The 27,392-nt window shown below is 51.5% G+C and overlaps 1 protein-coding gene across 12 annotated transcripts in view; it reads left to right on the top strand.

The window, feature by feature from the left end:
• The window catches only part of NINL (ninein like), a 143,222-nt gene that overhangs the window by 72,777 nt on the left and 43,053 nt on the right, over positions 1-27,392 (top strand). For 11 of the 12 annotated variants that reach the window (XM_058563377.1, XM_058563367.1, XM_058563370.1 and 8 more), the window contains 9 exons: positions 1,761-1,827; positions 4,440-4,630; positions 5,449-5,601; positions 8,357-8,527; positions 12,403-12,539; positions 14,047-14,187; positions 19,312-19,486; positions 20,501-20,611; positions 21,262-21,342. In XM_058563377.1, coding sequence (XP_058419360.1) covers positions 1,761-1,827; positions 4,440-4,630; positions 5,449-5,601; positions 8,357-8,527; positions 12,403-12,539; positions 14,047-14,187; positions 19,312-19,486; positions 20,501-20,611; positions 21,262-21,342 — 1,227 coding nt within the window. The remainder of the gene's footprint in view (positions 1-1,760; positions 1,828-4,439; positions 4,631-5,448; positions 5,602-8,356; positions 8,528-12,402; positions 12,540-14,046; positions 14,188-19,311; positions 19,487-20,500; positions 20,612-21,261; positions 21,343-27,392) is intronic. The other variant, XM_058563374.1, reaches the window with a different exon arrangement.

Here is a 27,392-nt window from a genome sequence, read left to right as displayed (position 1 = left end):
CCCAGTATCGGGGGAATAACTTTGCACTTAGTCAGTGCTCATGGGACGTGACTATGGGTGTGGGGGGGGATGGGCATTCCTGGGCATCTTGTTGCCAGAAGTGTGGGTGCACTTTGGAGAATGACGTTTTGTTTTCAAGTGTCTCCTGGTCTCATTGGTAATTCTGGCTGCAGAATGTGTTCCATTAGACATTGGGCAGTGGAGAATTTCTACACACATTCCTGCTCTTCTTCCACTTCTTCCCCGGTGCTGCAAGGAGGCTGTCCTAACGGCCACTAGAGTGAAATGTTCGTTGGCCGAGGGTGGGAAAGGGCAGCTGCCTCTCTGATGCAGCTACAAGGTTAGGAATTGGATGTTCCAAGCCCACAGGCCCTCCTGCTTTGAACACTTACACTTAGGGTATTTGGAGGCCCACACATTCACGACTCAGGGAGTATGTGTCAGATGCCTCCTAGGGCCTTGAGAGTAGATTCTGGCCCCCAGTCTCCCTGAGCTGTTCCCTGAGCAGGAGATAGGCTGCTTGGGCCTCGCAGCCTTCATGTCAAGAAGTGTATCCACGAGGCAGATACATAGCCTGCGAGTTACTTGTGGACTCATTAGACCTGTTTTTAAGGCTTTCCAAAGGTTCCTAGGTCCTGCTGTCTGTGATGTCCCCTTTGTCAGATGGGGCTCTCTGGGGACTTATCTTTAATAAGACAGCTCTGGGCCCCCAATTTAATTTGTTTATATTTTCAACATTTGTGGAGGCAAACAGGAAAAACGAGCAAATACATATTTAAATCCTAGAGATTCTTCTCTGAGGGATGTGCTCCACCTGGGCAACACCAACACATCCCAGACATTCGCTTTTTATTCTCTTTTTAAATTTGGCCCTTGGGGATGGAGGGCTCAGTGAGTCTGCTCCATCTCTGTGCTGCCGTTCTGCTTCTTGAAACCATCTGTGATCCCCAGAACTAGAACATGGGGTTCAACCTTAGGGTTGTCAGTTGGGTTGAATGCATTAGAAAAATGGGACATCCCACCGGCTCACAGATTCCCACCTCAGTGCAGTGCCGGCTCTGAGGAATGCTGAGTCTTGGTCAACCTGGCATTCCTTCCAGTCAGTCCTAGGACGCACAGCACTGTCAGACACAGACTTGGACCTTGTGGTCAGCTGACTTGGTCACGAAAACGTGAGGTTGTTACTTGAGTCAGGTGTTTCTTGGTGGCCCAATCCCTTTGGGGTTAGCTTCAAATGGCACTGAGGTGTCAGGTGCTTGCTACACACCGTGCTGTCCCCAGAGCTCCTGGAGGGACAGAGAGACCTGCTGTCTCTCCAGCTGTTTGCTGAACTGATGTGGGTGATGAGGACAGGGTGCAGGGAGGCGGCTACGTTCACGTCTCAGAGCCTGTCTGGTGCTGGAGCCTTGATCAGGCTCCAGGGCCCTCCTCTTGAAGAGCGGCTGGTTTGGGGAGTGTTCTTCTCTCCTGTTAGGGTGTGCGTGCTTGATTGTGCTTTCATTGTGAACTACGATGATTTTTAGTTTATGTTGAGGAGCCCCGTGTCTGTGAGATGGAGCTGGTCTGGGCTGGGACCTCACGCCCTGGCTGTGAAGGCCTCCTACAGGGGTGGGCTTTATTCGGAGGAGTTGCATCTCACCAAGCTGTTGGTCCTCTTCCTCAGTCACCCCTACCCGGCCCCCTTAACACACCGTTCTGTTTGTTCTTGGTGCTCTGTCCACTGGGGGATTCATGTTCTTCTCTTTTTGGTTTTTCCGCAGAGCCTTAAGTCAGATGAAGAAGCTGAAAGTGCTAAAGAACCTCAGAATGAGTTGTTTGAAGCACAAGGTAAAGCCACGGCCTCCTGTTTGGTGCTGTCTGCCTTTGACCAGTGCTTTGAAAGCTCCAGGAGCTGGGTCGTTATACAGTGAGCCAGACAAATATAATTTCCTGGGAAGAGTGCAGGGTGGGTGGTGTCCCTGGTGGGCCCCTTCTCCAAAGGGTGGTCCCAGGTGTGAGGCTGTCACTTGGTCCTCAGCATCCCCTGAGGTCAGACCCTCGGAGAGAGGCTGCTGGCTAAAGCAGCAGTGTGGTTCTGCCACAATTCACAGTCTGCAAGGACCAGTGTGATCCCGGCTGGCAGGCAAGGCCCTGGGGTCTCAGACCCGTTGCTCACAGGGCCCACCCTGATGCACCTGTCCTGGGCACAGCCTCTCCCCTGCTGTGGGCAAGCAGCCTTGGCACCCACCAGGGACCCTGTCTGTGCCCCAAATAGACTGTAAGACGTGGTCCTGGTCCCCAGGAGCCTTACAGTAGCAACCAGTAGGCAGCAGCAGGTGTACTTAAAAGCAAATTGCAGTACATCGGCACGTGGGTCTGTGGGTGCCTTAAAGATGCTGCCACGAGGCTGTCATAGGGCAGAAAGTGCAGAAATTTGGCTTGGAGATGGAGAAGCCAGAGTTGACCTTGACTTTCTGCTAAAGTAAAAATTCAGCAGCTGGAACTGAGCACTCGGGCCATTGTTCAAAGTTTACCTCGGTGGATGTCAAGGGAGCTGACCTGGGTGTCCACCTGTGCTGCCAGACAAAGCAGACAGACCCCTTTGTTTCAGGAAGAGCAAACAAGCCATCACGTCTTAATTTCCTTGGACTCCGAGTCTCGGGTGGCGAAAGGAAGGGCTCCCGGGGGGGGAGGTTATTCACGGAGCGATGTCGGTGCTTTCTGCCTGGAGGACAGGTTGGCTTCTTCCCAGCATTGAACAGGAACCGTTTTATCCAGGTTATAACTGACAGTAGTGCATGCTCATGTCAAACCTCAAAGGATTTATTTACCTTCTTTGCCATCCCTGAGAAATAAACCCCAGTGTCAGAATTGCTTTTACATTTTAACTTAGGAATTTCATTTCTAAGCAAATGAAATTTACTTAATTTTACTTTTAATGTAATTAAAATATCCATTCTAAGCTGGAAGGGATCTCGGAGGTGGCCCTTTCCTGGCATTTTCCTCAACCCACCCTTCGGCGTCATTCATGAGCACGCAGGCCTGGCTTTCCCTGGGCTTAGTGGGAAAAGTGGTTTTCTGATTATTAGTTGGGTTATCAAAGTAATTAATGCCAAGGCAGTTCATCTACCAGAAAGATCCAGACCACTGACATAGAACCCAAGTCATTTCAGGTCTGAATTAGGTGGAAGCGACCCTCTCTGTGCTGGGTGGGTGGTGTGGACTGGATGTGGAGGGGATGTCTGGTTTGAAGCATAGCTCATCTGTGCATTGCTTCTCACTGTCAGCCCCAACATCTGTCCTCTTCCAGTTGTTTCTCTGGCAAAGCTTCAGAAACATCAATAAGCCAACTGGCTAAAGTGGAAAAGTTATGAAAACCGGCCATCTGTCACCCAAACCCACTGATGAGTCTTTGTATCTCAGAGTTACCTGTGCCTCTTGATGTAAGGCGGTATGGAGTATACAGCCCCACTCGTGGAGAGTTTTTGCCAAAAAAAAACTAAAAAGAAAAAACTGAGCCTGAATCCAAACTAGCCTTTGATGCTAACTTCAGATTTACAGGAAATATTAGGGATAGAGGAACAAGTGACGTGACACCACGAGGAGGCATACAAACAAATCCTGGACAGGGGACATTCTGCAGAACAGCTGATCAGTGTCTTAGACAAGGCGGTGCTGGGCGAGGCAGGAGAGGGGCTTGTGATCGAAAGACTTAGAAGAAATGACAACCAAGTACACTGGGTCAGGGAACAGTTCTGTTTTGATGCTGATTCAAACGAATCAACTGTAAGAAGACTTTCTGAGACAGTTGGGAGATTACTGTTGATTTGTTAGGTGTGATAGTAATATTGTGATTTTGTAAGAAAATGTCCGTATTTTTTAGAAAGACATACCAAATATGTAAGGGTGGAAACTTGAGATCTGGGATTTGCTTTCAAATGCTTCAGCAATCACAAAAAGGGGATAGATGAGACCAGGGTGACAAAGTCCTGATCGTCGCCCAGCCTGAGTGACAGGTGCGTGGGGGCTCCCTGGATGGTGCTCTTGGCTTTGGGTAGGTTTGAAAAGCTTATAAAAATTAGTTTAAAAAAAAACTGATCTTTTTATTGTAAAGACAGATAATGCAGCCCTCTTTATGTGCTTTGAATGGTGTGACTTTAGTAGGTTTTCTTCAGAAAATGCTTTCCCCATGTGGAGCAGAGATTTCTCCCTGACATCTTATTATGAAAATTTGCAGAAGTTTCATAGAATGAAGTTGAAAGAACTGTGCTGTGAACACCCATGTACCCATTACCTAGATTCCGGCTTTGATGCTTTGATATTCATGTGTGTCCCTCTGTCCGTCCCTCTATCTGTCCATCAGTCCATCTGATTTCAGAGTAAATTACTGGCATTGGTGTGTTTCCCCCAGGCACTTCCACCTGGAGCACTGCGTTTACCTGTCACTCCCCCTGCTTTAGGCCAGCTGCCAACCTGGGGTTCCAGGGTCTTCAGGAACCCTCAGAAGTCCTGCAGCCCCTCTTTTGACACCCCCGAGAGCCAGGTCCGGGGCATCTGGGAAGAGCTAGGTGTCGGCAGCAGCGGCCACCTCAACGAGCAGGAGCTGGCTCTGGTCTGCCAGACCATTGGGCTCCAGGGACTTGAGAAGGCGGTAAGCCAGGAGCTGGGACGGACCACCCTGAATAGCTTGTTCTTTGTAATGATCATTGTTGGTGTTGGGTCTGGGAAATCCCTACACCCTTCAGACACTGATTCAATTGTATCCTTTCTGGTCTAAAATCCTTTGACAACTCCCAGTGCTTCTGCTGAAGTCTGCACCCTCACAGGTCCATTTCTGACCACACATGGCCCCAGCCGCGCCAACTTCTAAGCACCTTCACTCAGGATCCTTCCTTTGCCTGGAAGGCCCTTTCCCCCTTCCTGCACAGCCCAGTTCTACGGCCCAGTTCTAATGCCCAGCCCAAATATGATGCCCTTAGAGCCTGGCTACACTCCCCAACAGCTGTATTCACCCCCCTTTCCTCTTTCTTAGGCTGAGGGGCAGAGGGGCAGGTAGTGGTGCTGGGACAGGCCCAACCTTGCTAAAGTTGTTCTCAGCCGTGCCACTCTTGCTAGACCCTGAACCACTGGCGGCCCAGGCCATGCTTCGTGTGTACATCTTCTTCCCATAGTCCAGCAAGTTCCTGGCACAGTGGACACTGAATGGGTGTTTGTGGGATTTAGGAAGTTCAGGTGGTGCCCATTCACAGCAGGATAGAAACTGACCAAGCGTGTAGATTTCACAAGCTAGCACTGGAGAGGCCAGGTGTGACCCAGACAGTTTGAGTTTGGATAAGGGCCAGCAAACTGCCCTACTTGGGGAAGGGGTGGGGAGCAGCGGGGGTGGGTAGGCGGGCCTGGGTGACAGTGCCCGCATGCAGCTGCTTGTGGGTGGAGCCTCTGAACAGAGGTGTGGTGGCTTTTGTTTAGGAACTCGAAGACCTATTTAACAAACTGGATCAAGACGGAGACGGCAGAGTGAGTCTTGAGGAATTCCAGCTTGGCCTGTTCAATTATGGGCCCACTTTACTTCTGGAACCTTCCACTCCTGTCAAACCGAGCAGGTCCTGGTCTCATTACCAGGTAAAATGGGACAATTAAATCTTGAGCCACAGCAGTAACTGCTGTCACTCTTTGGCCTCCAGCATCTTTCGCAGACCTGACCCCTCTGCCTGTGTCACCACAATGAGCTGCCCAGAAGTTGGTCCAGGCGTGTACATGCACATGTGTAAGTGGGAGGCCATGTGACTTAGACTCTAGAACTACACATACCTTGGAACTGATCTGGCGTTGCTCCTCCTTAGCTGTGTGTCACTGGGTGAGTTACTCGCCTTCTCTGAGCCTCAGGCTCCTCATCTGTAAGAAGTGGGCACACCTCATCGGGGTTTTATGAGGGTTCCATGGTGGATCCTCGATATGTCTCCTCCCCATCGTGGTGCAGGGAGAGCAGTGTTTACTGAATGATTCCATTCCTTCCCTAGAATTAGCCCTCCGGGTGCTCCTTAACCCGGCTCTCCCTGTCCCATATTCCTGAATTTTATCTCTCGTACAAATACCAGGTCTCTGCGGTTGGAGGAGAGCAGACATCAGGCAGTTGTTTAGATTGTGATTTTGTTCAGTGACTGTTGGCCTGGCATCTGATTTCTCTCACTGCCAGGACAGTAAAGCCCCCTCCTACCACAGGCCTGGTTGCTCTTGCTGATGCTTCTTTGCTGACGGAGCTGATCCCGTAGTTTGTAGGCAGTGGTGCAGGAACAGTAACATTGTTCTCTGCCGGCCTGGGTACATCTAAGAGTCAGATTTCTGAATTTGAAATCAATGAGAACAGACGAAGAAGAAACTAGGAGCGTTGAGGGAAGGTGTCAGGCTGCATAAGGTCAGAGACCACAGTGAGGTCCCACTGCATCATGCTCAGAGCCTGTGGAGGGAGGATGCCTTCTCTGAGGGGGAGCCACCTCTTTTCCTGTGTCCTGATATGGAGGGACAGCTGGAGAGGGGCCTAAGCCACGGGGTGCAGGAAGGAGGCCAGGCAGAGGCAGGTGGCCCTCAGAACAACAACTGCCTGGGGCCGGTCCGGTGGCGCAAGTGGTTAAGTGCGCGCACTCTGCTGCGGTGGCCCAGGGTTCGCCGGTTCGGATCCCGGGCGCGCACCGATGCACCACTTGGCAAGCCGTGCCGTGGCGGTGTCCCATATAAAGTGGAGGAAGATGGGCACGGATGTTAGCCCAGGGCCAGTCTTCCTCAGCAAAAAAAGAGGAAGATTGGCAGATGTTAACTCAGGGCTGATCCCCTCACAAAAAAAAAAAAAAAAGAACAACAACTGCCTGCCCAGAAAGTGACCCAAGCTGACATGGCTGCGGGGTGGAGGGTGTCACATCCTGTGCGTTTGGACTCTGTGGCGTGGCATGGTGGTGGTGGGCCCTCGGATGTGTGCCCCAGAGGGAGGTTTGCCCCAGCGCTGCCCTTCTCTTGCTATGTTAGGGGAAGCAGGTGGCCTGGCGGTGTGGGGAACCTGGTGTGGCAGCACCTGTTCTCAAGCTCCCAGTCCTCAGAGAGGAAGCGCTGGGAAGGAGATGGTGGTGGTCCGGGTGCATTTGGATGTTGCAGCTTCTCCACAGTGACCACGGCCACGTTACCGAGCCTTCTTGAGCTGCCCTATTCCCTTCTGTAAACAGAATAAAACACCTGCTTTGTAGGGCTGTAAAGCTCCCCGCAGAGCTTAGTGAGTACCCAGTCTTTCAGTAACTGAGTATGGAGAGGTAGGGACCCAGCTGAGAATGGACAGGGGCATGTGGCCACTGCCTTGTGGACCTTGCATCCACAGGAGAGGCAGATGGCATGTGAGCTGGTGAGCACCCATTTAAGGAAGTGAGTGGGCTGGTCCAGGGGTGCTGTCTGAGCAGAGCCTCTGAGCAAGGGACCAGCCATGGAAGCTTTGGGGGAAGGTGTTTGAGGCAACAGCACAGGCTTGGAATTTTCAGGAAGAGCAGGGAGACACCGGTGCCCTTGAGGAGGGTGTCCCTGCAGGTGTGACAGGAGCGCTGGTGGCCTGAGAAAGGGGCTTCTGCTCCTCAGTCCTGTGGCTCCAGACAGCATATGCTTGTTCTGAAGGGCCCTGCCTGGGGCAGAAAACATAGCAAGGAAAATAATCTTGCTGTGTGGATTCTTACAGCACCTAAACCTAGCAGGTCAACTGTCACCAAGAGATTTTTTTACCTTCATCTTAAAACTGCCAGACTGTCAGCCATGAGCTACGTGTTTCTGCGTCCTGAGGAGATGTGCAACTTTGCTTGGGCCATCCCACCTCTTCTTTTTAAGCCTGTCTTGGGTTTCCTTCTACGGATTGGATTTCCTACCACTGGCACACACCTTCTCGGGCTCTTCCTTTGTGACGCCAGGCTCACACTGTTACTAATTCGGGGTCGAGATGTTAAAACCCAGGTTCTTTGTGTCTCCCACTAAGGAGCACATGCTGACCAGTCAGGCCACGTAGGCACTGGGACACATTCCATGCATGAGGCCTCGGGTGGGTGGTAGGGGAGGGCACTGGACTGGGTGTCAGGAGCCCTGAGTTCAAATCCCCAGTCGGCCACCTACAAAGCTGTGCAATCTTGGACAAATCGTGCAGCAACGCCAGCCTTTGGTTCCTGGTCTAGGAAACGGAGCTAGCAGTAACCACGTTGGTTGTTCCTATCAGGCCTCCATGAGACAGCAAAGGGCCACTGAGACAGCGAAGAGCCCAGTACAGGCTGGCGAGGTCAGAGAACATTACAGATAAGCAGATGTGGCTTCAGGGGGCCCGTGTGCTCATGGACGTCTTCCTGTTGCCCACATGCAGGGCCCCGAGGAGGGTGGCTGCCAGACCACCACCACGTCGTCCCTCGTGTCCGTGTGCTCAGGCCTGCGCCTTTTCTGCAGCGTCGATGATGGCAGCGGCTTCGCCTTTCCTGAGGAGCTCATCACTCTGTGGGCCCAGGAGGGGATTCCGAACGGCAGGGAGGTCTTGCAGGTTTGGAACTGGTTGCTCACGGCTGCCCCAGCGGGAGATGGCCTGGCGGTCTGGGGCCAGGCAGGGGACTCAGGGGCCATGTGCCCACAGAAGAGGCTGGACAGAATACCCCACAGACACAGGTCATGCTCTCTGGGCAGAGAGCCTCATATAGGGAGGGCCAGTTGGAATCACTTTTTGCTTTAATTTTTTTGCTATTAAAGTATAGGAAATTTTAACTTAAGATAATAAAAAGCAGAGAAAACGATAGTCTGAAACAAATGCACATGAAGGTAGGTTTTAGTACCTTAGACTTTCCCCCCAGTGCACGTTATCCTCTGGAGATGATCTGTTTAGCTGGATGAGGGAGGTCAGGCCCCCAGACGAGGGAAGGACATCCCCTTGCCTGTGGTGGAGACGTCTTACTGGATGTCACTGTCACCGAGGTGTGAGCATTTCCACTCTGTTGAGGACGGGCTCCGTAGTGAACCAGAGTCCTGCCCAGAACCGCCTGCCAGCGCTTGAGCTCTCCTCCCTGCACAGGCCCTGCCCGCTGCCCCGTGCCGCCCCTGGGAGCCTCCAGGTGGCGGTCCTCAGGGCCCGGCCTCTTCCGGGAGCAGGCTGACTGGTCCCCCAGGACACAGGGTCAGCCCCTTGGGGTTTTGAGGGAGCTCTGCTCTGGGTGGGGTGGCAAAGTCAGGTGTGCCCAGGGGCCCAGCCTGGGTGAGAGAAGAATGCTGCTGGAAGTCTGGTGAGCTAGACTGATTATTTTCATTTCCAAATTTCATTTCCCATTGTTAAAAAAAAAACTAATTATACAGAAATCTATAAAATACAAAAAAAAGCCTTTTATCCCTTTGTTCCTAGTCTCCAGAGGTGTTATAGCTAATGGCCTGGTGAGCATCCTGCACAGCTCTTCTCTGGTGCAGAAAAGAAATATATATTTAGACATTCCAAATAAAAAAAGTTTTTTTTACAAATATCCTGTCATACTGTATATCTTGCTAATTTATGTTACCTTTTTCCTGCTGTTGGACATGTAGGTGTTTTCCAGGTTTTCTCTCTTATAAATCTCGGCATCTGTAATGCATGTATATCCTCCTGCTTTTGTGCTGGTACTTCTCTATAGAGTAGATTCCTGAAGGTACACATTTTAACTCGCAATGAGTTCTGTCATGTTGCCTCCAAAAATGTCCTTATTAGCACAAACCAACCGTACACAAAGGAGACCAAACACAGCCTTTGCAACAGTCTGTCTGGCTCACCTTGGCTAGACCCCAAGTCTGGGCCTAGGTAGAGCCTGGACGGCAAGGCCAGATGTGGACATCTGGCCCTTGGGGCTGTTCTGAGATCCAGAGGCTGAGCCAGGATTGCCAAAAATTGCCCCCAGATGGAGAGCAAGGAGCTGAAGGTGCTCACAGTGTTGAAGTTCCCCCTGAAGCCCTGCTCCTGGTGCCCTGGCACTTGGAGGCGTGCTGGCTGCCATCACAGTGTGACGAGTGGTGACTCTCAACCTTGCCTCTGACATTTCAGAGCTTACTCTGATAGCTTACCCTGCTATCAGAGAATATTTCTATTTCTTTACCAGTTTGTAATTGACCAGTTGCATCAGGATTTGATTCCATTGTATTGAAAGGCAGCGATGTTTGCTGGACTCCTCTCAGCACCTCGGCACCAAGCAAGGACTTGTCACATGTGACTTTATTTAATGGTCACACAGCCCTGCAGATGTTTCAGTCTCACCTGACAGGTGGGTGGCTGCCCGAAGACACAGCCAGGGCGGGTGCACCAGTGAGCTGGGAGGCGGTTGGGGTGTCCTGGTGCACAAAGCAGGGCCCTTCCTGCCTGTGTTGCTATCTATAACTGCTTACCTGTGGCCCTGGCAGTCAAGACCGCATGCTGCTGGCCTGAAAAAGGCCTTTCGCTTGGGAAGGAAATGCCCAGCTGGGCAAGCCCTCAGCATGGATGTGCTGGCATCATGCATGCAGCTTCTCAAGACCCCTGGCCACTTCAGGCTGCTTCTTACTGAGCCCACGAGAGTGGGAGGACTGCTCATTCTGGTGCTGCTCTGTGAGAAGGCCCTGGATCCATTATCTGTCCCTCCTCAACAAATTACCACTAAATTGTGCCTTACAGCATTCGACATTTCTTGTCTCATGTAGTTTCTGTGGGTCAGGAATTTGAGAGCTATGCGACTGGGTGGTTCTAGCCAGCGTCTCCTGTGAGGCATCAGCACATGCTGCAGTCTTCCAAAGGTCTAACTGGGGCCGAGCATCCGCTTCCGGGATCGCAAGTTGATGTTTGCTGTAGGCAGGAGACCTCCATTCCTGGCCGCGTGGGCCTCTCCCAGGGCTGCTTGAGCATCCTCACAGCATGGCAGCTGGCTTCTGCAGAGCAAGATCCAAGAGAGAGCAAGGAGGGTCCACAGGGCTTCCGTGCCCTAGCCTGGGAGGTCACATGCTGTTACTTCCTCAGGATCCTGTGGGTTATCCGGGTCAACCCTATTCAGTGTGGGAGAGAGTACAGAGCTGTGAATGCCAGGAGGCGAGAAGCCCTGGGGCCAGCTTGGAGGCTGGCTCCCACCCACACCTGTGGTTTTGGATGACTTCTTTCTTCTTGCTCAGGAAGCTGCCACTGTGACCTGTTTCTGTCATTTCTTTGCGCACCCCCCACCCCTACCCCGGTGATACCATTGCTGGGAAGTTTACAGTTGTGTCATAACAGCTTGCACTTCCTGAATCGCTCCATGTGCTTCACCTTTAATGTCGTTTCTCTTCAGAAGCACTTTGGGAAGTAAGGAAGCAGTGGAAATTCCAGTCTCTATTTCATCAGTTACAAAAAGGGAGCATACCTCATTCCCATGTGGAGCTGGGCTGCCGTGCCTCTTTCTCTGCAAGCCCTGAGGTGGTGCTTGCCCCTGGACTTGCGTGTAACTGTTTATAGTTTTTAGGCATCATAGAAGGAAAACAGGGGTCAAGAATACTCAACGCTAAAAAAGCAGATGTGGCAAAGTATTAGCTATTGATCAGTTAGCAGAGGGACACATGGATGTTGTTGTATTCTTTTTTTACTGTGGTACAATATGTATAACATAAATTGTTCTATTCTTTTGTTTTCAAAATCTTGAGGGGAAAAGAATGCTCCACTCTCTGGAATGCTTGGCTGTGACTCATCTCTCTCTGATAGAATGTTTTCCACCAACAAAACCACCTGTCCATCCATATATTTCATAGAGACATATTAGTCGGGATTCTTTTAGTTTGAAATGGCAAAAAAACAACTCAGAATGGTTTTAAGCAGAGAGAGGTTGTTAGGGGCTCACATAAGTAGGCTGTCGGGGAGAGGGATGTTGGGCACCAAGGGTCTTGGCACTCTGGGGTTCTATCAGGACTCTCTTTCATCTCTCCCTTGCTTGCTTCCTTCCTGGTGGCATTGGCCTTGGTCAGGTGTCCTCATGCAGCTCCCAAAGGCCCACATGGTCTGTATAACGACTGATTTTACAGTGAAAAAAGCTTCCCTCCTCCGGCCTCCCGTCGGTCCCCATCACATCCTCTGCTTGAGGCAAGCCTGCTTCCTTCACTTTGTCCAGGGAGTGGGACTCTGTCCAGCCTGGGTCACACCCACCCCTGAGGCAGGGATTGGGGGGCTCCTGGGTGTTAGTAGGGACACGGGACCTTGATGTTGACAGGGATGGGAGGGACCCCAGTGTTGACAGGGAAGGGGGTGCTGGGTGTGTGTCAGGGGGGCACACCCGAGAGGCAGAGACTTTGCAGATAGAAAAGTGACAGGTGCCTACAAGACAGGGTGGGTCTGGGCCTGGACCGTCCGTAGGAGAGCTAGGAAGTGTTTGGAGAAGCCACTCATCCTGTCATGCCTACTGGGCCTTGCTGTTTCAGAGCCTCGACTTCCGTGTGGATGAGAAGGTGAACCTTTCAGAGCTGACCTGGGCCCTTGAGAATGAGCTCATGATGGTCAGTGGTGCCACTCAGCAGGCGGCCTTGGCCTGTTACCGCCAGGAGCTGAGCTTCCGCCAGTAAGAGCCCAATGTGGCAGGGGTTCGAGGGGTAGGGGTGGGCAGAGGTTTCTGCTGGCCAGGCTGGCTTGAAGGGGAGTCTGAGGAAACCGGGCACCCTGGCCTATCCCCCGCAAATGGCCAGCGCCGAGGACAAGGGGCTCAGCATCACCTTTCCCACTGGCCTTCCTTCAGCCAGCGCTCGTGGTGGGACAAGGAATGAGAGCTGAGTGGTGAGAGCATGGTGAGGGCTCCCTGTGCCACGAGGGCCGTCCACGTGTGTGGTCGGAGCGGAGCCTGAGGACCCAGTGGAAGTTCAGTGGCTGCCGCTTGGGTTTCTATGGCCCCAGATTATAAAAGGGTCACGGGCCTTCCCCCGCACTTGAGGAGGGAGGAGCTTAGAAATCTATGTCAAGGTCCTCATGTAGCCCCTTTTACAAGGTTCCAAAGAGAAGGGTTTGGCTTTGAAACTCATCCTGCTGCTGCTCGAGCTCCGTGGTACCAAGGCAGAAACCCTCTAGTCGGCCAAGGTGTGCTTCCAGGAGCAGCCAGAGAGCTCCTAGGCTTGTCTGGCTGGCGAAAGGGAAGAAAGAAGTATTCTTCAAACGTGGTCCAATGCACGCTGTGACAGGTGGGCCGAGAACACAATCGCATTTTAGTCAGGTTCAGCTTTGGTTTAGCTGACTATTCAGGCTGCCTGTCTGCTCAGCAGATTGACATAAGGATTTTTTTTTTGTTTTTATTAATGTTCCAAAGCTGCAGAAAAGCTTGGCAGAAATCTCTCCATCCTCAGGACTTGACATTTTATACATTAGGTACTGACAGATGAGCCTTCTGACCTCAGGCCACTCTGTGAATAAGACCAGAGAGAGGCTGTGCCTTGGGAGGGGGAGGGAGAAAAGCTTGGTGCTCCTTTAGTGGAGAAACAGTCACCAGAATAGTGGGTCCGGAGGTGATTTGCACAGAGCCTCAGGCTGGCCCTGTGGCGACCAGACACCGGGGGCCCTGCACACACAAATTGCCTTCTGCTCTGGGTGACTCCCAGTGCAAGTGGGTGACCTTGCACTCACTTGGGTTCCAGGCTGCAGGTGGCAGGCTATGACAGAATAATGGGTGGCCAACCTTCTCCCCTTCACACGTCCAGTCCTGGCTTAGGTGCTGGGGATCCCTGGAGCTCAGGCCCAGCTGGAGACAAGAGGCTGCACTGATAAATTCTCACCTGTTCTGGGGCCATCTGAAGGTGTGGCACACTGCAAGTCTCTAGGCTCAGACTTCCTGGATTCAGAAACCTCTTAGAAACTTTCCTCTGCAAGTCATTTAGCCTCAGTATGTGCATCTGTAAAATGGGCATAGTAATTGCAGAAACCGCCTTAGGAGGTGGTTGGTGGTGACAGTGAGGTCAAAGCACAGCGCTGGCCCATGCTCAGCACCCAGTCAGTGCTGGCTGTTTTTATCCTTCACGCAGACATGGGGCTCACGGGGCCCAGAACAGGTGTCGTCATTTGACCTTGTCTCCTTCCTGCTGCAGGGGGCAAGTGGAGCAGATGGCGAGGGAGCGAGATAAGGCGAGGCAGGATCTGGAGAGAGCAGAGAAGAGGAACCTGGAGTTTGTGAAAGAGACAGATGACTGCCACTCTGCCCTGGAGCAGCTCACGGAGAAGAAGATCAAGTAGGTCCCGCCAGTGGTGCCCAAGCCCAGAGCAGCAGTTCCACAGCCCTGGCTGAGGGCTATGGTGGATGCGGGGCTGCCTCTAGCCGAAGCTGTGGTCATGATCATGGCGGTGCTGAAACCCTCTTATTTCACCTGAGCTGGTAGAAATCTACAAGATGCATCTTTGGGGATGTCCTCCCTTGAAAGAAGAGCAGTGCATTTAAAAAAGGATTCTTGCTCTTTTATGATGTGGGAGCGTGGTGCAGCAGCGTCGAGCTACGTGTGCCTGCAGGCTGTGGGGAGGATTCCTCTCCACTGCCCTCACTCTCCTCTGCTTCCTTTATCAGGGTCTGTCCCACTCCAGCCAAGTCTCTGTATGTGCCTGTGGTTAGTGAGACAGAGGGACATTTTGAGAGAGAGCCCATGAATGGCTTTGGAGCCTGTTGGCTCAGCAGAAAGGAGCCTTCCCTGGTGGACGGAGCTCAGAGCTCGAAAGCAGACTGCAGGCAGCACGACGTATGGTGGGCTGAGCAGACCTCTGGTGGGTGGTCTGCACCAGTGGTTGGGCTGGTGGCCGGACAGACCAGAGGCAAGGATTTCTGACCTTCCTTTTTATGGACACAAAACCGCCTCTCTGGTTTATTAACCAAAACATTTGAGGAAATCCAGCCCCTGAGGATTTCCTAGCTGTGGCAGGGAGAGAGGGGCTTGTTCACCCCCTTTGGGGAACGGTTTGTGCCGGAGGCTCCCTTGTAGGAGCTCAGCTGGCCGTTCACCTTCTTGAAGCTTTTGTCACCCAGAAGTGTCCCCTCAAGGATAGCTAGGGGTGTGCGTTGCTGAGAAACTGGTGGCCTGGCCTCTGCTCTCAGCGGTGCTCCTGGTGGGCGTGCAGAGGGGCCGCTGCCGCACCCACCTCGTTCTCCCTCCCTGGCAGGGAGGTCTGCCTGAGCAGGCACAGAGGAGCTGGAGTCCTGGGTCCGTTGCGCTTTTGCTGTGACCCTGGGTGGACGGAGCCCTGCAGGTTCCTTGTCTGAACAATGGGAGTGATGATAGACTGTCCCTTGCACAGGGAGGGACGCCTGGTGCACAGCCACTCTGCACATCTGACTCCGTGGGTCAGCTGTGCTTGTGTGTCAGTGAAACGAGGAGCGAGAAAGAGAAGCAACAATTTGGGTGACCTAGGTGGTCTCGCTCCCTCGTCTTCTCAATGAGCAGATGTCTGAGAGCTTGTGATGTGCTGTCTCATTTTGGTGCCTCTGGGATGCATGCCTCTCCCCCTTGTGTGTGATTGTGGCAATTGAAGGTAAAACTTTTCTTAGAATGGCCCTATTGGCAAGGTGTGTGGTGTCACAGCATGATGTCCATAAAGCCCCCCACATGGTCCTGGTGGGCAGTGTAAGGGACTTCACAGGGACTTTTACCCACTCCCATCTGCCTTATCTGCAGGCTTTCAATTATGATCCTGAGAAAGGCTTGCTTCCAACTATGCATGGGGACTGTCACGGTCATGGCTACGAAGCCCTCGCTTTTTAGCCTCGTGGCTCACAGGGCAGAGAATGGGGGAGGAATTGGAGGAGCTCGTGGGTGCAGCCAGCTTGCGTGAGCCCCTGAGGGCCCTCTAGGCAGCCACATGGTGCCAGTTGATTGTATCCAACTAAACAACGGGGTTTAAACCAAGGAGCCCATTCCTTCTTCACCAAGGATGCCCCAGGCACCTTTGCTGTGCAGCCGAGGTCTGGAGGTTTGGGAGACGGGTCTTAGGTCTCCAGGAAGAAGCCTCCGGCCTGTGAAACTGCTGTTGTGTTGGGGAGCTCCTGTTACAGACTAGGCGTCGCCTCACCATAACCTGGAATAGGCCATTTTATTCCTATTTTCCAGCCAAAGAAACTGAGGCTTGGAGTAGCGCAGTAACTTGCCCACAATCACACAACCAGTGTGGCCTGAAATTTAAACCCAGGTCTCTTCTCTCCTTGTTTTATGCTATTTCTAAGATAGCGTGAGGCCCTGGCCTGCTTTATCTGGGGAGTGTGAGAGAACGAGCCCTTCAGTAAGAGAGGCGCTAAGGCGTCGAGAGCTCGTCACTTTCCCAGGTGGGGTTTCCTGGAGTCAGACACCTTCCATACCAGGTCCACTCGGTGAGAGCCCCAGTGAGTCCCCCTACATGACCCTTGTACTCAGGGTTCGGAGGGAGGGACCTGTTGTCCCTGGGTCCACTACCTTCCATGCATTACAGTCTACTGGGGAGCAAGCTCTGGGCAGAGCGGGGCCTCACATTCGAGTCCACGCGCCTCCCAATTCCCAAAGGCCTGGGTCCACTTTTCCTTCCTGTGGGCGGCTGGGGAATGCCAAGTGGAGCAAGTTGAGATCCTGGTCCGGTCGCCAGTCGGAGTCCACACCTACCTCTGTGTGGTGTGGAAGAGTGTGCAAGAGATGACATCTGTGGGCATCAACGGGCCGTGAGTGTGTGTGGGTGTGAGTGTGTAAGAGAAAATGTGGGTGGGTGTGAGCGTGGCTGAGTGTGTGCAAGCATGGTATGTGTGTGCATGCACACATGCATATTCACTTCCATCAGCTCCTGTACTGGAAGACTTGCAGGATTGTGGTAATTATCAGGAAAGCTAAAAATTAAGTATCCTGTCACCGAACTTTAAAAACTAGTACCAGTCAAAGCTGAGATAATAATAAACATGGCCTCACTCTGAGGAGCTGTTGGCAAGGCCCAGAAGCCGGGATGTCAGGAGACACGCTGGCCTTGACCTTGCTGAGCCCTCTTCCCCGGCCCGTATAGAACGCGTGCATTTTATCACAAAGGGGCCTTTAGTTAGGAAGTAACTGGATTTTGTTTCTGCTCTTGTCAGCATTTGACGGTCTCTGTGCAGCTGCTTCTCCTGAAACACCCAGTCGTAAGCCTCCCCACTGACCACTTCTTGCTGAGCAAGTTCCTGCAGGTGGGATTAGAAAACGACTCTAATGTTGACTCTTGCAGCTACAGAGGCTAAACTCTGCTTATCTGAGATTGTCTCGTTAGTTCCCTGACTGCACAAAACAGGGTGTAGTCAGTGTGGGTTTCCAAAGAGTGAAACTACTATTAAAAATTAGGAGCTGAGGGCCGGCCCCTGTTAAGGGCGCGCGCTCTGCTACTGGCGGCCCGGGTTCGGATCCCAGGCGCGCACTGACGCACCACTTCTCCAGCCATGCTGAGGCCGCGTCCCACATACAGCAACTAGAAGGATGTGCAACTATGACATGCAGCTATCTACTGGGGCTTTGGGGGAAAAAAAGGAGGAGGATTGGCATAGATGTTAGCTCAGAGCCAGTCTTCCTCAGCAAAAAGAGGAGGATTAGCATGGATGTTAGCTCAGGGCTGATCTTCCTCACACACATACAAAAAAAATTAGGAGCTGAAAGAATCCTGAAGGAAGCCAGCAGCACAACCATTTAGCACGTCTTTTCCTCTTTCTCAGCGCCGCTGCCTGTCTCCAAATGGCCCTTGTAACCACATGCTGTGGTCAGCCTCGTCACTGACTGCAGAGACATTGGATCCCACCTGAGTGGGCTCAGGGCTGATTCTGGCCATCCTGGTTGGTGCCAGGAGACCTTAAGTTGCTGCCTCATTGAGACCCTGGGGGAGGCGAGGAGTCCCCGGGGGCCTCTCTCGACTCTCCAGCGGCCTACCTTCCACATGGCCTTCCTGTCTGTCCAGGACGGCCACCGCCTAGCCCTCGGGGAGTGTTGTTCAAGGAGGAAAACTCCTTTTTAAACAGTTGGGTTCAAAAGCTAAATGAAAATTGATTTTAGTCGTTCGGATTGAGTAACTGAGAACCGATGTGTGTCAGTCACGGCGAGTGAGGCTTGATTCTGTCCCAGCCCCCTGGGAGGGATTTCGTGATGTGTCTTTCTGGGGTCAGAGAATTAGCAACTCAGAGGCCGTATCTTGTCCCAGAATCTGGTGAGGGACACACGAAGGCCTTGAGGGCTGGGCTGGGTGTGTTTCGTTTCACCCCATGGGCAATGGGGCATCATCAGTAGGTTTCTAGAAATAACTTCTATGGTTGCATTAGGTTTTTCTTTTTACAAAAGTAACAAATGATAGATGTTTATTGTAGAATATTTAGAAAATACAAGTAAAAGGAAAAATAAAAGCAGAAATCTCACTTCCTGGAGGTTAACAACACTCCTAACCTTTTTTATGTCTCCTTCACTTCTTTCCATGTATATAATTATTTACAAAATAGTTTTGTACCGTATATTCTTTTCTGATGGCCCAGAGCATCCCATTATGTGCATCTGCCATATTTTATTTAACAGTTTCCCTTTTGTTGAATATTTCAAAAGTTTTTAGAGTGGAGTGATATGATCAAATATGTATTTTTCCAGACTACTCCAAAGGTTTGTGGAGTGTTAAATTAATTTCGCTGATACTGTTTTCCCTAAGTAACAGCTGCCCTTCCTCCATCTCCTTCCCTTCTGGGTATTCTTCCTCTAAAGCTCTGAGATGAGATTGAAGTCTAGACTGTTGGCCGGAGGATGAGCCCCACTGCTCTCTTCTTATACTGAAGTACTCATGTGGCCAAGCCCTCTGCTGAAGTGAGAATTTCGCTCGTCTCCAGTCTAGATGGATTTGGTTTGAGAAATCCTGTTAAGCAGCTGTTTCAGTGATAAAACTAAGATTTGGCACTGTTTTTCCTGCTGGGGGAAATGGTTGTTGCAGAAGATTAATGTAGAATCTGAGGGGGAAATACCCCTCCTTGTCCTCTGACTGCTGTGGGATCATTGTCCACAGTCTGACATTGCCTGTATCCTGGGTGAGAGAGGCGTACTCTTGTGCACGTTTGGTTAGCAAAGGCATTTGATGGCTGTTGTGGTGTGAAAGGAGGTGGAGAGGCAGAGGGGCATCCAAGGATCTCCCCCCAGCCCTGCCCTCACAGCACATGCAGTGTAGCTGAGGAACGGTGACCCCATCTGTCAAGCAAGGACAATTGAGTCCCAGACCATGTGGCCAAGTGCTACAGGCAGGGAGATTCCAGGGAAGGAAGAGGCCGAGTGGCCTGAGAAGGTGTCCCCAGAGAGACAGGGGCTCGCATGTGCTTGGGCGGTGCCCTTTGGGAGCCCGACTTGTCGTGTGTTGTGTGTGCCTTACAGACACCTGGAGCAAGGGTACAGGGGAAGGCTGAGCCTCCTGCGGTCTGAGGTGGAAATGGAGCGCGAGCTGTTCTGGGAGCAGGCCTGCAGGCAGAGGGTGGCACTGGAGAAGGACCTGGAGCGCCTGCAGGCCAAGGAAGCCAGCCTCCGAGAGAAGCTGACCCTGGCCCTGAAGGTAGCCGGGAGGGAAGAGGTGCCTCCCCAGGACATCTCACCCAAAAAGACAGAAACGAGGGTGCCTGAGTGTCCATCTGCCCACACCCCTTTTTCCTAGTCAAGGATTGCACCCTCCCAGTGGCCTTAACATTTACCTAGCAGGGTCAGGAAGTGCCTGGGGTTTCTAACTAAGGAGCGTGTGCGTAGCCACAGAGAGCACGTGGCTCTTCGAGGAGAGGCATTGCCCTCCTTCTCTCTGCTCCGGGTCAGGTGGCCTGTGGTTACAGAGGGTCAGCAGCAGCAGCCAACTCTGCTGCAGCCCCTGGAGACCAGAGCATCTGTGGGGTCAGCAAGAGACCAAACCCTAAAGCCCAAATCCTGGATGTGTGGCCTGGAGCAGATGTGGTTTTCTAGGCTTTGGTGAGAGTCCCATGACTCGTGCCCACCCTGCATTTGGTTCCAGTGATGTGTCCCCTGCCCCCGTGTGCCTTGGTCCCTCCTGTGCTCCCACCTTCCTCCTCCTTTCCTAACTCAGAGTCTGCGGATTCTTTCCACATCTGCCCTGCCTCCCTCAGTCTCTGTCTCCCCGGCGGAGAAGCTGGGCATGCCCAGGAGCCTCTGACAGTGGCAGCGGTGTGCGAAGGGACCCACCCCGCAACCGGGGCTCTCAGCCGCACTGTGTCCTCACCGCTCACCATGTCTGCAGACGCTGCCTTCCTCCCCCAGCGGACATCTGAGCTGTAGTGGCGCCATTTCAAATCCCTCATTTAGAAAACCGCTCAGAAAGGACGTGTCACCAGCCTTTTCTTGTGTTACTCATGACCTTCTTGAGCCCTCAGGGCAGGAGAGCACATGGAGAGGCGTTGGTGAGGCTCCGGGGGCCATCCCTGGGCAGCTGCGGGTCAGCCCAGCACAGCCCCTCTGCACGTGCCAAGGCAGCGAGCACCAGATGCCTGTGGTTCCAGGAAGCGTCTTCCCTGCTGAGCAGAAGTCCCCTCCTCTGCTCCCCAAGCCCAAGGCCTCTGTCTTGTAGGAGAACAGTCGATTACAGAAGGAGATAATCGAAGTAGTGGAGAAGCTTTCGGAATCAGAGAAGCTGGTCCTGAAACTGCAGAGTGATCTGGAGTTTGTGTTGAAGGACAAGGTAGGTCCTTTTGCTGATTCTGAGTCTTTAGAGACGAGAGCCTTTGGGTGCTGGGTAAAAAGTGTCTTGAGAAAGAATACATAGGCAACTGAATTTAGTTCTTTTCTACTAAAATTCTAGAATGGAGAGAAAATTAGCATAGCGGCTTTCCCTCTGTTTTCCTCCCCTCCGTGACAGTGCAGGGGTGCCTGTATACTCTGGCGTTGCCTACACATTGGCCTTTTAGTGACAAGGCCAGGGCCAGCCAGAGCCATCTGCACAGACCCCATTGATGGGTTCTTGGTGGTGGGGGCGTGGAGCAAAGGTTAGAGCTCAGTGCCCACCATGAGGCCTCTATCTGGCCCTGCGCATCCCCTTAGGAGGAGGAGGGGAAGGTGGCGAGGTGCTGCACAGGGGCAGGGTTCGGGCAGAATGCAGCCCAGGTTCCAGGTGGGAGCATGGCCGCCTTCCATAAATTCAGAACATCCTTCTGCCTTTAGGTCTTTTAATCGTGGGGGAGGGCAAGGGAGAGGAGGAGGAGGAGGACGAGACAGCTGCACCTGGAGATGCTGAGCCTAGTGGGAGGAGGCAGCTACTGAGGAGGTGACAGCACATGCCCTACCTGGCCTGAGGTCCTATCTGCCATTTTCCTGCATGGGTCTTTCTTTCAGCTGGAGCCTCAGAGCACGGAACTTCTGGCCCAGGAGGAGCGGTTCGCGGTGGTCCTGAAGGAGTACGAACTCAAGTGCCAGGTATGTATGTCTCCGGCCTCCTTTGCCGTCCTAAGCAGTTGTGTTTCCTCTGTCTTGAACCGGGGTCATCATGCACCCCTGCCCCACACCCCCAGCCCACCGGGAGGGGCAGGCTGTGCCGGGGAGGGTTCTCTCTGAGAGCTTGGTCCTCCGGGGACCTCCTGGGCCGTAAGGCTGCGCTGCCTTCTCCTGGCCAGGCCTGCTAAGAATGGGGTGCTGGAGCGCAGGAGACGGGCAGCACTGCAGGTCCTCAGGGCCTGTCTGGCTCAGACCTGGGTGAGGTGTGCAGGCCTCGTCCTTCCCCCTGCTGCCTGGGGGAGGCCTGACAATCCAGCGGGCCACACTCCTTGCTTCCACATGAAGGGTGGTCCAGCATGGGATGGCAGGAGCACCCTTCTCTGAGCAGAACAAGCAGACCTCTGATTGTAATCTGCGTTCTGCCGACGGGGTCCTCCAAGCCTGGTGTTCCAAAAGGAGGTGGGATGGGACTTGCCTGCTTGGTTACTGTGCTCGGCCCCACATGAGCTGACCAAGGTTGCTAGACTGGCACCGGTTCTGAAGGCCCCTTCCGTGTTTCCAGGCACCTTGTAGGGCTTTGTCTTGTTTTCTGTTGTTTAGTGTTTAGATTTCCTGGGCTGAACCTCTCAGTGTCAGTCCATTGCAGAGCTGGGCGGAGGAGGTGAACAAAGTCAGTGATGCTGAAACATATCATGGCCCCGTTATACTCTTAACATTATCGAGGACCCAACAGATAAAACATTGTTTAATGTTAAGGGTTTATTATCAATTCACTTCTTAATGATTTCCTTCCAAATTAAAGTAAGAATTGACTTTGTTCCTGCTACACATTGCTTTGGCAACACCAGAGGATAAAGGTGAGCTTTGCTGTTCTGGAATGTGACGTGACCCACTGCTTCCACCCTGTGCTCTTTCCTCCACTCTAGACCCTGAATCCTGGGCTGCCCTTTGAAAAATCCTGTGGTGTGGTCAGCTGTGTCACCCTCCCTCTGAACCTGATTGGTGTGTGTGGGGTCGGGATTGGGGGCTGTCGTGCAGGTGGAATGTGCTGCACAACTTTCTGCTAGGAGGTGGATTACGTGCTGTGTTTTCTCTTCCCTTTAAGCTTCCTGTGTAGACTCAGAACCTATAACTGACCATCAATTAACACGTTACTGCAGTGCGCTGGATTTCTCAAACAAGTATAAACCCCTTCTTTCTTTAACATGACTGTTACTTAAAGGGCTGCTACTCATTTTAGTTTTGGTTCTTGAAATTTTATTTTTTGAAATATCATCAGAAATATTTTACATTTTAATGCTAATTTATTTATTTAGAAATTTCCCCTCCATTTTTGGATATTTTTTGCTGTTTCAAACTAACCTTTAGAGCACTAAAAAAACTTTTTTATTTGAAAATTATTTCTAACTTACATAAAGTTTCAAGAGGAACACCTGGATACCCTGTACCCAGATTCACCCTGTTCTCTCCATCACTGCATGCTCACTCACTCTCTGTGTGGGGGGTGTGAGTGTGTGTACTAGATAGTTATTTTCTGAACATCTGAGGGTAAGTTACATACATCAGGGCCCTCACCCCTGAGCACATCAGTGTGCATTTCCTAAGAACAGGCTTGATCCCACTAACCTCAGAGTGGTGTGCAGGTGCGCCAGAGTTGACTGTTAAAAATATTCAGGAATTTTGATAGCTTCTTGTTAAACCTTTGATAGCTTGAATTGGCTGTGGTGAGAGTTATTTACACCACAGGAATGTGTAGAAGCTACAGATCTGGACTTTTCTTCCTGGAGAGCCAGCTTCCCAACACCCTGATGAATGAGAATATTCTACATAACTGTGGACCTACTAACCTCATGATTTCCATTGATGTGATACTTGAACCCACTGGCTGTGTTTCAGTTTTGTTAGCTAACCTAGCAATGTCCTTTAGAGCATTTTATCTCCAGTACAGGATCCAGTCTAGGACCAGGTGTTGCCTTTAGTTGTCATGTCTATTTAATGTTCTTTAATCTGAAACATTCTTAGTTCAGGCTATTATAACAAAAATACCAGAGACTGGACAGGGGGCATGGCTTATAAACAACAGAAATTTATTTCTCACAGTTTTGGAGCCTGGAAGTCCAAGATCAGGGTGCTAGCAGATTTGTTGTGTGGTGGGGGCCCTTTTCCTGGTTGCAGATGGCTGGCCTTCTCACTGTGTCCCCACGTGGCAGAAGAGGGCAAGGGAGCTCTCTGGGGTCCCTTTTATAAGGGCGTTAATCCCCTTCATGAGGGCTCCACCCTTATAACCTAATCACCTCCCAAAGGCCCCCCTCCTAATGCCATGACATTGGGCGCTAGGATGTAACATATGAATTTGGGGGGGGGGGGACACGAACATTCAGTCTACAGCACATTCCATTAGCTTTTCTTTGTCTTTGACTCTGATTTTTTTGGAGAATATGGCCCCCCTTTTTAATAGAAACTTTCTCGTTTTGTGTTTTTCTGATATTTCCTTTGGATAAAGTTGAGGGTATACATTCTCAGTTGGAAGACAGCATGTGTGATGCTTGTTTTGATTGTCTGGTCAAAGTATTGCCTGATTACCCCACTGTATAATTACTGGGGATTTTTTTTCCCCCTCCCATGCAACTAATAAGCAGTTAGTGGGAAAACACTTTAAGGCCATGCAAATATCCTGATTTAGTATCCATTGATGATTCTTGCCCACTCCAGTTTTTACCATGATGATTGCAAAATGATTTTCCAACTCCAGCAGCCACTCCATTCTATCAGATGGCTCTTGGTATTCTACTGTAAGCTGGAGAAGTCCTATCTATCTATCCATCCATTCATCTATCTGTCTACCTAATCTGTCTATTATTAGTATGGACTCATGAAATCCCATTTTTCCCCAATAGTTTGTAATTGATTACTATGTCTAATTTTTTGGTGCTCAATTGTGCGAGATTTGGCCGGTGGGAGTGTCTTCCAACTGGCTGCCATGTCTTTGTGATATATCAGTGTCATGTTTTGTTTTGTTGAGTACTTCCATACTTTCTAGCATAAAAAGATGCTCCAGGCTCACTTTGTACTTTACCTACACTTGCCCTAGATCAGCCATTTCTCCCAGGCGTCCTGATTTCTCTGACAAGGGAATGGTTTTAGAGACCAAGATCTGGGTGCTTGGTGTGCTCATTTTACTGGGGGGTTGCTGCCTCTTGGCTGAGGACATTTTTATAGTCAGTCTCCAGAGGTAGAGATAACCTTGAACCCTCCCCACTGCATCACCCAGTCTTTCCAAAGTCGCTGCTTGGCATTTCCCTGTACTTTGTAACCAGGATATTTGTTAGCAAGGAAACCATGCTTTCCTTTGTTGCCGAATTCCCTTCCTATTTAACCATCATGTTAGCTTTTTTCTCTTTCTTTCAACTGTCAGTCTCAGTTTTCTTGGTAAGTCTACCTTTGGTAAATTGTAGTGTGAAATGTTAACTGGATCCTCTTAGAGATTCTCTGTGGTTTCATGTCTTTCCTGTTGCCTTGGTGGACACTGTAATAGAGTAGTAGCATGTCCTGGGTCAGAAACCCCAAATGCAGGTTTTCACTTTCAGCATTGCCACATGCTGTAGACTGAATGTTTGTGTCCCCCACCAAATTCATATGTTGAAATCCTAGAGCCCAGTGTGGTGGTGTTAGGAGGGGGCTCTTTGGGAGGTGATTGGGTCATGAGGGTGGTGCCCTCATGAATGGGATTACTGCCCTTATAATAGAGACCCCACAGAGCTCCCTTGCCCCTTCTGCCATGTGATGACACAGGAAAAGGTGGCCATCTATGAACTGGGCAGCTCTCACCAGACACTGAATCTGCCAGCACCTTGGTCATGGATGTCCAGTCTTCAGAACTGTGAGAACTACATTTCTGTGCTTTATAAGCTCCCCAGTCTGTGGTATTTTTGTTATAGCAGCCCAAATGGACTGAGACAGTCTCCAGCTCCTAAGAGCCATCCCATCATTGCCTGTCTCTGGACGGTTCTTCAGTCCCTTTTACGGGGGAGCTTACTCAGCCCAGCTTGTCATCCTAGCCAGCCCGCTGGCACGGCCTTCCTCTCAAGTGCTTTCCAGTGCTGCTGTTGAAATCCCACCCTCCCCTCCTTTGCGTCATGGGCTTGCTTCTCCCTGCTGATGAGGAGAGAAGAAAAGCCTCAACAGGTTCAGAGTCCTCCAACCCTTAGTGCTGTAGAATGTGAGCAGTGGACTTGTCGCCTTTCCTGGCTGGTGCGGTAGCATCTCATAACCACCCTCGGCATCCACAGGCGCCCCAAATAAATGTGCAGCCCACGTGAAAACGGACGGGTAGCCTGGCTCCCAAGCCCCACCAGATGCCCCCTGTGGACAGACTGGGCCTGAGGGTGGGTACCCAGGACGGCTCATGGCGCCCTCTTCAGGTAGAACTGGCTCTGCTCCCTTGTGTGTTCTGAGAGCAGAGAAGTCCATGCCCAACAGAACACCCCAGAGAACCCATTTTCTGGCACTGCTCAATTTGCATGACTTGTGTATGCTCTCAAAATACCCCATTTGGGGTAGCAGAATCACAAAGTGGGCAGGGCTTTGGATAGAAATGCTTCTGTAGATGTTACTTTGTAGATTAGCACTGTGCAGTAAAAATACAATATGCGTCACACATATGATGCACAAATTAAGTTTTCTAGTAGACACATAAAAAATGTAAAAAGGGGCCAGGCCCATGGCGTAGTAGTTAAGTTCAGCACGCTCCGCTTCAGTGGCCCCGGGGTCACGGGTTCAGATCCTGGGCGCAGACCTACACCACTTGTCAGCCATGCTGTGGCTTCGACCCACATACAAAATAGAGGAAGATGGGCACATGTGTTAGCTCAGGGCTAATCTTCCTCAAGCAAAAAAGGTGGAAGATTAGCAACAGATATTAGGTCAGAGCGAATATTTCTCACCAAAAAAAAATCAAAAAGAAGTAGGTGACATTAATTTTAATAATTTATTTAATTCTGTATATCTGCAGTGTTATCGTTTCAATCAATATAAATAAATTTTTAGTGAGATATATGCCTTTTTGGAGTGAGTCTTTGAAATCTGGTGTAGATTTTATGCTACAGCACGTCTCGATTCAGACTGGCCACCCCTGAGGTCAGCAGGCGGGGTGGTGAGCGCTGCTGTCTTGGACATCAAAGGGCTAGAGAAGCAGAGCGTGCAGGCCGGGTAGGACCAGGCATGCACTCCGCAGGCGGCTCTCGCTTTCTAGCCCTGCCCTTTCCCCTGGGATGGGGCTGCTCCTGTCCATGGGGAAAACTTGCGTCTTTGTGCAGGAGTTCCTGAATGAGGTACAGTGATCCTCCGTGAACCTGTGCTGCTTAAAGATCTGCTGCACCTGTCCCTTCTCCCACATGGCCTAGAACTGCCAATGAGAGCCCATTCCTCCAAGGGAAGATGTGGTGACAGGCCAGGCACTGCCTCCAGGAACAGTTTTGGGAAGATTAGGTTTATTCAATGAGAGCTTCCTGGAGAGGAAACTCGAATAGGATTCAAAAATCAGAGAGAGAAGTGGAGCTTTATGGGTGTGCCACAGGCTGGGGGCCCGAGTCCTGTCCATGCGGCTGTGGCTACTTTGGGCTTCCCTCAGAGAGAGTGCCCCAGAAGAAGAATCTAGGCAGCAGCCACGCGCTTGGAAGATGTGGCATCACTCTTGCCGTCCTGTAGGTCAGGCAGTCACAGCACTGCCTGGGTTCCGGGGGAGGAGGACACAGACACAGTCACGAATGAACGTGGCAATGTGCACAAGTGTGTGGCGCCAGCTGTGGGACCGTCAGGACAGTGGGCTGAAAAGGCTACCCTTTCTCACTCTTAAAAATCAGGTGACCGAATCTACTTGTTAAGATTTCATTCAAGTGTGGACAAAGTTAACGTTTGTTGCAAATGCAGACCCTTTCTCTTAGGCTTTCACCCCCTCCCCCGGATGTCCCCCCTCCCCAGCACGTGTGTGCCCACCCACCGCCAGCCGCTCTCTTCAGCACGGTCGTCTTTAA

Source organism: Diceros bicornis, chromosome 19, assembly GCF_020826845.1.
Source record: "Diceros bicornis minor isolate mBicDic1 chromosome 19, mDicBic1.mat.cur, whole genome shotgun sequence".
Taxonomy (NCBI): domain Eukaryota; kingdom Metazoa; phylum Chordata; class Mammalia; order Perissodactyla; family Rhinocerotidae; genus Diceros; species Diceros bicornis.
The sequence above is the reverse complement of the archived record's forward strand: the minus strand, read 5'-3'. Positions and strand labels throughout refer to the sequence as shown.